Here is a 9292-nt window from a genome sequence, read left to right as displayed (position 1 = left end):
CAAGGAAAATACACTGATGCATGTAAAAGTGGTTCTTGTGAATCAAGAAAGTTAGTTGAATAAATTGAAGTGAATGAAAGTAAGTTAGCGAGTGAAATTTCACTTTGAAATTTGATTAACTTTCTATTTTCTGTTAAATCGCCCTTATTTAAAGAAAAACTTAAACTTAAAGATGTATACTTTATATACCCCGAAGGGGCCTTAAAGGGCGTTTTGAAAGGACGTACCCAACCCTATAATTTCCTCCTTTACCATTACCATTTCCTTTGGACCAACGGTTTAACGTCTCTTCCGATTTCCGAAAGACGGAGCCCAGTTTTCCATCTAGGGATACCACCGCTACCGATTTCCACGCGAACCGAGGTCCACTTTCACTCACCTCTGCCTGCGGGGGAGGGGCGGTAGCCTACATGTCTATACACACATATATCAGAAAATTACTTCTTTTAGCATTAAAATTGTAAAACTTTAATTTGCTACATTTTGTAAATCAATGTCGTCCCCCACTTTTTGTGCGTAGAATTACTCAGAAAAACCTCCTCTACAACATATTTAAGTGGCGATAAAATTGGCGAGTACTGATCTTTTATGCATATTTACCATTGGTGCAGATATTTACCACGATAACGAGAAGGAAGCAAAAGTGCATAACAATTGAACTTACGTATATTTTCTGCATCTGTACGACTTTAGCGTTATTCTCTGCACATGAATTGAATAGTATTCAGACATTGCCTGCTTATGCCATTGCTTGCAAGGCAGATGTTCTGAACTCAACTACATGCGGAAATGAATTGAAAGATTTCCGAGACGCTGTCAATCAACGAATACTGTGGAGCTTGAAAGGTACGTAAAATTATAACTGAATCGCTATTAACTCCATTTACTCCAATTTAAAATCTAGAAAGCTAGTAAAAAAACAACTACTCATCTTTAGCTTGTATTGCATATTTTAATTGATCAATTTTACAATTCTTGAATTCTATTTAAATTAAATATATTGACTAGCTAATATCTTTTAATCTTTTAATCTTAAATTAATAATAGTATTTACGAAAATATTAGTGTAATAAATTAAGAGATTGCATTTGTGTTTATCATATTGCATGTTTATAATTTACGATGTATCATTTAAACCGAATATATGTTCTATATATGTGTATATATATATGTGTCGTAGGTAAATAGTTATTTTAGGAAAATAGCTTTTGACCAGACAAATGCTATCCGCTTAGTCAAATTGGCTTTTGCCCATCTATTTTTGTGTTCAAATGCTACTTTCCTAGGCAAACGCTATTTAACTGAGCCGCTGTTAGGCAAATGATATTTAGCGAAGCTGCATTGATGCATTTTAAATAAGTACACATATCAGTAAATTACTACCCTTAGTATTGTCACAAACTGTTATATTTCTCAATTACATTTGTTAATAACTTTTTAATAAATAACAAGCGACGGTTGAAACCATATTTACGCTAAAACATAAAATTGTATATATATCTACTTTTCAATACACCAACTAGTTAGTTGGTTAGCTTAGTAGCCCAAGTGGGGTTTCACAATCGACGCAGCGTCAAATCGATGTTGACTTTGGGAGTTCAGGCTACATGGTCCAATATGGACTTCGCATATGGACCTTTGATCGCGTATAAAGCTAAATCTAATCAAATCTTAAAGTACTATATATGAAATAGGGGTAGAAAAGAATATAATAGAATTAAAAATAGCGCGATATCTCAAAATTTGCGCAAGTTATAGCTACCAGACATTTCTCAAAAAATTCAAAATTTTATAAAAAATGAACCCCTTCACCGATTCTCGCCTAATTAAATATCAACTTTTATTTAATAATACTCTGCATTTAAAAACAAATTGAGTCCGATATCTAAACACACACACATTTTGTAAAAATGTAATTTTAGAACATTCTAAACACATTGGCACAGAAAACTAAAATAAAATTTGTTTACGAAAACAGCTTCCTGTAATGAGGAAGCAACAATGCGTGATTAATTAATTATAAGTAAAAATTAGTTATTTATTGTTTTTGCATAAGTAGTAACATTGTAATTTTTATTTTTAGTATTAGATTCCAGTGGTGGAATCTTTAATTCAGGATTTCTTTATGGAAATAATTATTGGCTGGGCAGTCGTACCCAATGTTTAGATACAACGAATACGGCTCCTCTACAGACCTCACAGCGGAGAATATTAAATAACACGCTATATCGCGATTTGAAAGAATTTCCGCCTTATCAATTAAACTATTTTGTAGCTTATTTGAGACACAACAGTACTATTCAATATCACGTAAATATGTTTGACGAGGTAAGTTTGTAAAATCTTTATGTGATAAAGGATGTGTTTGATATTTAAATATATACAGAAAGTTTTATCTTAGAATGTGATTACGCTCGGACTCTGTTTACCAGCATCATGCACTATAAATAATCTCAGCGTTATTCTGAAACAAATATTTCGTGACAGAGTTATCGTCGATGATCTCTACTCCGCGGACTTTGAGCTAATCGAAGTTAAAGATCTAAATGACGATAACAAAAGGCTACCTAATAGCGTGTTATGTTTCATCTGGTACGTTTCCAGAAATGCACAACAATAATATATTATATAACAGAAAAGCTTAATAATATTATAAGTAATTTTAATCTTAATCCTTTGAAAGAATATGAAGAATTAATCAAGAAATATTCTATTGCAGTGTTGGTTTAGGGCTTTCTTTTCTCATGACAGCAATCGGAACGATATATGATATATTTGTGTATCAAAAATATGTAAAGAAAAATGAGACGAATAAAACTGATAACGGTAAGTGTCATATCTAAAACTTATAGAAATAATTTCCATTACAACAGACTTTTTACTGTTTTTATATGCTACAATTTTCTACAAATCAAGTTTTCGTCTTCAGTGTTAAAAGTATTAATAATTTGCAATCAGTTATTTCTTTAAGTAATTAATAATTAATTATAAAATATATTTTGTAGCTACATCTTGTGTACATATGGCTTATTCGCGTGTATAGATTTCCTTTGTTTAATATTAATCTTACTTAATTAAAGCATTTTGATTTTTGTATTACTACTAAAGACGTCAAATTATGATTCAGGTATTGAAAATAACTCCGAGGAAATAGAAATAAAAGAAGTAAATTGGTCTTTATATCGGAAAAGTAAAATTGGAGAAATATTAATATGTTTTTCCGCTTACACAAATACCGGAAAAATATTTAGCACAAAGTTAGACGCCAGCACAATACCCGTTATTCACGGCTTAAAATTGCTAAGCATGTGTTCGATAATCATGTTCCATAGTGTATATTATACATTTAATTCTCTCGGTAAGTAATTTATAATAAATCTCTAGAATAGACATTTTTAGCTCTTTTGTTTTTTTACTCTTTACGCATAACGAAAATTGTTTTGTATTGACAGACAATAAAGTAGGGCTGTGGAGGTTCATTGACAGTTATAAATACATGATTGACATGGGAGTCATAGCAGTTGATATATTTTTTTTTTCAAGCGCATGTTTAATGACATTGAATTATATGTATTTACAAGTTAAAAGGAACGAAGTACCAAAGCCAATGAGTCGCGGAGAAAAATTAATTGAATTCTTTGTTCACGTAATAAAAAGATATATTCGGTAAGTTTTTATTATATGATGATATGTTTGAAGAACACAAAAAACAATACAAACAATATAATAAAATTATTGTAGTAATAATTAAAATAAGAGAATATGTTACAAAGAAATTTGAATATTGATTTCAATGTAAGCTAAATACTAACTCTCTTTTTTTTACACGCGTCTGTAATAAAATTTTTCTTTTTAAGGCTGACACCGACTTACGTGACGGTGATAGGAATAGCGGATTTAAGCTCGGCTTGGTTTAATAAAACATCACAATCTTACATGTACGAAAGGTCGCACGAAACTTGTGCGAAATATTGGTGGAGAAATCTTTTGTACATACATAATTTCTTTGGAATGGATGAAATGGTACGAACACGTTTGATTAAGATCAATTTGAAATTATACTAATAAAACTTTTCTAAAATTTTTATTGCATTACAGTGCATGAGTTGGAGTTGGTATCTATCCAATGATATGCAATTCTATGTAATCGCTATGGCGTTGTTTTTCATTTTCTCGACTATAAGGTATGTTAATTAACCAACTATTATAGTTAATGTCTTCTTCGAGTATACTTGAATAAATATATTATAAATTTCAGATACTTCTATGCCGCTGTTACGATATTGAGTGCACTTTTAATTATAGGCTCGGTTATTCTTAACGGTTATATTTCACACGTTTACGAATATATCGCGACGTAAGTTACTAAAGTATTTTACTTATTGAGAAATCAAGTTAAGAGGATGCTCTTTCTTATTGTTACAGATTTGATGGACAGAACAATCTTGCAGATATCTTTTATATCCCACCATGGATGAGAATGAATCCATTTATTATTGGGATAATTACGGGTTGCATTTTACATTTAAAGAATAATTTTGTTTTGAAAAAGGTAAAGTATATTTTTTTGTTTTATATAACATATTGAAAATAAATAGTCATTAAAATACTTATGGAATATATAAACTTATTCTATAGAAACTAACTAGTTTCATATAAATTAATTATATAGTATCGCATAAATGAAAATGTATTATATTAATTTGACATACATTTCAGAAACATATAATTTTGTGTTGGTGCCTGGCTATTCTTTGCAAAGTATTCGTACTATTTTTGTCTTACTACCGATACAGATCCGTTCTAGCTACTTCTATTTATGTAGCACTGAACAGAACACTTTGGGGCACATGTATTGCATGCGTTGTAATAGCATGTTCCACTAAACACGGAGGTTCGTTTTTTATTCATTAATACATAAATACATTATATAAAAATCGGCATATTTTTAATATATTAGTGATATATTTTAAATATTGTCATAGTTTAAAAACATCATTTTTATCATTGTATGCTTGCTTTGTTATAGGCATCTTTAATCAGTTACTCTCATTCAAGGGCTGGATTCCTCTTAGCAGGCTCACATACTGCGCTTATCTTTTAAATCCGATCATCATACAAGCGATTCATTTATATAGTGAAACGTCGATTCATTTTGAATTTCTGTCCCGTGTAAGTATACATATATTTGAAATTTCAGCATTAATAGAGGAATATCGTGAAAAATGCATTAATTTTTTTTAACTTATGGTTCCAGATTATTATGACTTTGGGATACATTATAATCACTTACCTTTGTTCCTATGTATTATCTTTGATGTTCGAGATGCCCTACATTTCGTTAATGAAAATGTTTATTAAGTACCGCAATAAGCCATATAGAAAGAAAATGGAATCTTGTATACAAACCACATACCTTTAATGATTTAATGTTATACAATACGTGCCAATAGTTTTAGGACGATTGAATAATATAGACTACAAGATCCGAGGTAAAGTAAAATTGATTATTAAGGATGTATATCGCTTAAGTCAAAATAGAGGGATGAAGGTGAAATTTATAGAGATTGTGCACTTATATATCCCAAAAACCTGTGTTTTTGCGATCGATTGTCTGACCCGTTTAAAAGTTATTAACTTTAATTTCGTATGAGTTCTTATGGAGATTGACAGATTATCAAATATATGCATTCAGAATATAAAGAAAAAATAGAGAACAATTCTTGAAAAAATTACTATGTATAGAGGATACATTGGCACAGATTCTCAATAAATTTCACGATGATTCACTGACTAGTTTCTGAGAAAAGAAATAAAAACTGCAGCATTCTCACAGATCTTGGCGTTCGACCCTAAAAACACGGCAACGTCGCACTGCGAGCTCGGTAACTATATATATGTTTTTCACATTTTTGCTGCCGGTTTTCGATATTTTTAGCCGATGTTTATATACGGCCTCTGATGTCTCATTTGCCTTTATACCTTAAAAGTGGGTTTTTACATTTCAACATTTTTTAACCTCACTACTAACCTCAGCATGTTAATGATATAAAGGGTACTACCGGTAGCTCCGGTAACTTAGCCGGTCAACTTCGACTTTATTAATTTTTTTTTTTTAATCGTTTGTTGGTCGTTTGTTGGTGATTGTTGGCCTAATTACAACGTTTGTTGGTTCTTAATTTTTTTTTTAATTAAAAAAGAAAAATTAGCGTTAAGTTAGCCGGAAAAATCTCATTTTTAATTAAAAAACGGTCTAATCGATGCGTAATCGTTTGCTGATGATTGTTGGTCTAATTTTAGCGTTTGTTGGTTTATTATTAGTCTTCAAAATGAAAAATTATCTCACATTAAACCCGCATCTGCAGTAATCGAAGATTGGTTTATTTGCTTACGACTTAAGGTTTATTTCTATAAATGTAAGGCTAACATCTATAAAACTGGCTATGAATACGGGCCTTAACATCGGCAGAAAATCGCGAAAAGATCAAGAAACATGGTGGTATTTCCTGTCTTTTTGCGCCAAGCCATCGTTTGAACGAGAGACCGAGTGAGATTAAAAGGTAATTAATGTAGAATTCTATATGCTAATGTTTTAAGCAGAACGTTCTTTGATTTCTAATAGCGTTTTTCACTGGCAGAGCTGGTGCGCATTCAGTGCACATTAAAGCCGTCGTACACAAACCAACGTAAAGTGTATGTTTAGTATAAACAGATTAAATCATGAAATCCTCAATATTCTTTATTGCTGATGTAAAAAACTACAATGCAACATATGTATTTTCATCGTGTCTTTATCGTTCTGTTTTTAGTTCACCTTGCAGCTGTCGCTGACATGCTTTGCCGAATACGTACTTCATTTTACGCGACTCAATCCCGACATGATGTACGTGCATCAGGATTCCGGTCTAATCAACATCGCGTATTTCAAATTCGACATCGATGACATCTCCGGAGAGTTAGACGCAAAGAGACCGGTACCCTTCCGCTTGACGCCCAATATCTTCGAATTTCTCACAACTATAGGTCAGTCAGACACAATCTCAATCTTCTCGTCTGTCGACGTGAAAATAAAAAGATATCTTGATATAGACATCCCTTGTGCTTGGATAAATTCAAATGTTATATAGAAATACTTGTAGTAAATCCGATATTCGTTACTGTGCAGACGGTTGCCAAATTCTTTCAGGTTTCACGATGTTAATTCTTTTGCAGGAGTTTGCGGACCATTGACCGCTAGCGCGATCGCCACAGCGCGCTGTTTGGTTCAGCCCACGTTCCAGCTGCATGCTAATATACTTCGCACAATTTTGCGGGATGAAGTGATCGCGGACCATAAACGGCAAGAAGACGCCGAGGGCACATCACAAGCGCCGACCGATCTGAAGGGTGAACTTCTGATAAAGATGGTGAACCACGCGGTCAACGCGATTGTCGGTAGACTAAATTCTCTCGCGAATTTCGACGGCATTGACAGTAAGGTCAGCACACTAGTAGCCGCTGCCAATAGCCATGACAATCTCTGCAGAATGGATCCCTCGTGGCACCCATGGCTGTAAGATACAGAACGTTTGGCCTAACAACACATTTGTGCTATAACGAACGAGAAAAGGATTAAAATCATTATCGCATTATTCATTTTATTTTCTTGCCCATATACGTTCTTATATTTTATAACACTGACGCTAGCTTTCAGGAAGTTATTGAAAAATGAAAGATGATAAAGAGAAGTTAGACGCTAGAAAAGTATTATTTATAATCTATACATATATATAGATATATGAATATACATAGTTTATATGCATTATATACATTAATTTTGTACAGCGTAAATCGAAACTATTTGTAAACTGTGAATTTAATTCTATTCTCTAACTCTTACTCTGTATATGTATTATATTGCTTATAGATTCGTTTTCACTATATATAAACATACTATTTGCTAATGCACTTCAATGTAACGTAAAGCTCCAGTTCGAGTTCCTAGCTGTAAGTAAGCTATATTTTAAGAAACTTGTACAGATAATTTGTAAGAATAGTTCTTGCTAAGAAGTGGAATATAGACCTGAGATACATATAGTACTTATTTATTGTAAAAGACATGGACATTAGGATCTATATGAAAATTGTATGAAATAATAAGGTTCTTAAAAAAATGACGTTTTGTTACTTCAAACAAATCTATAATTTTTACAGTAAAACACTTTCCACAAGTAAGAAACGGAAGCATATATACATTTGAGAAGTAGGTTTTTTTTCAAGAGAATTCTACTAGGAAACGTATATTCACGTATGAATACGAGAATTCTCTTCAATTTTATATAAATTCAATCAGGTTGAAGCTTATATTCTTATAAAATAACATATACTCTTAATGATCACATAAATAATCTTTATTTATAAAAATACAACTTATTTAAATTTTAGTTCTTTAAACGCAAACATAATGCGCGTATCATGAAACACTGTATCATGTTTTTAAGTGATCACGTTTAGGTATCTATGATTTACTTTATTCTATCATTTTTTTTAGCACATATGGTAAGTTTGACATTTATTTTATACGTACTTTGACAACTAGGCGTCTTGAATGAAGAGTTCATGGGAAGAAAATGATAAATTCATAATTAATCCATTTTAAACACAATTTTATGTTTAAAGTAGAACTTATAAACTTATATTTCTTCAAATGCTTTGAAATGTAGATATATCAGATGCATTTTCTAAGAATACTTTTAAAGTGACTACGTTCAAATATTTGTTCTAACTTTATTTGTAGTAAAGAAATAGGTAATTTTTAGATCGAGAAGATAATTTTTAACAAATGCCATGCGTCAAATATAATATTCTTCTTCTGTGTTTTTATAAAATCAATACTTATCAAGTATGATTAGCTTAATAATTATTGAACATAATTATTTATTTATGCTATTACATACAAACATGTAAACCATGGCGCAAAAGATTGCCCCATACAGTAATATTTCTGTATAAGCTGTTAAGGCATTTAGACGCTTAATGTACAATTACATTGCCATTGTCAGTTGCCCTGCTAATATAGCAGTACAAGTGCCATAAGAATTTAGAGGATAATATTTGTGTACATTATATAGATATTTATATAATATATAAAACTGATGTATTTGTTCGTTAATATTATCCATGTGAAAAGATGCATTCTCTATTTTACGATAATTGTGACTTTATTTTGTAGGTTTCAGATTAATATTCCGCAACATGCATAGATCTCACGCGGTGACCTTGCGCCCGATCATGGTTTGTATGACATTCGGTA

The 9292-nt window shown here is 31.5% G+C and overlaps 1 protein-coding gene across 1 annotated transcript; it reads left to right on the top strand.

The window, feature by feature from the left end:
- Window positions 1-566: 566 nt before the first annotated feature.
- On the top strand, window positions 567-8428 carry LOC139784836 (nose resistant to fluoxetine protein 6-like; the record flags this gene model as incomplete). Its single annotated transcript, XM_071724016.1, has 16 exons — window positions 567-846; window positions 2084-2328; window positions 2402-2592; window positions 2720-2826; window positions 3128-3358; window positions 3453-3666; window positions 3858-4023; window positions 4099-4184; window positions 4259-4357; window positions 4426-4552; window positions 4720-4894; window positions 5030-5172; window positions 5258-5492; window positions 5837-6560; window positions 6810-7023; window positions 7213-8428. Coding segments are annotated over 13 exons (2229 nt in total), but the record flags the coding sequence as incomplete, so codon positions are not given.
- Window positions 8429-9292: the final 864 nt, after the last annotated feature.

This window comes from Temnothorax nylanderi, unplaced genomic scaffold (assembly GCF_030848795.1).
Source record: "Temnothorax nylanderi isolate EJ_2023f unplaced genomic scaffold, tnyl_v1.0 TNYL_tig0688_pilon, whole genome shotgun sequence".
In the NCBI taxonomy this organism is placed as follows: domain Eukaryota; kingdom Metazoa; phylum Arthropoda; class Insecta; order Hymenoptera; family Formicidae; genus Temnothorax; species Temnothorax nylanderi.
Note: the sequence above shows the minus strand (reverse complement) of the source record. Positions and strands in the feature narration are given on the sequence as shown.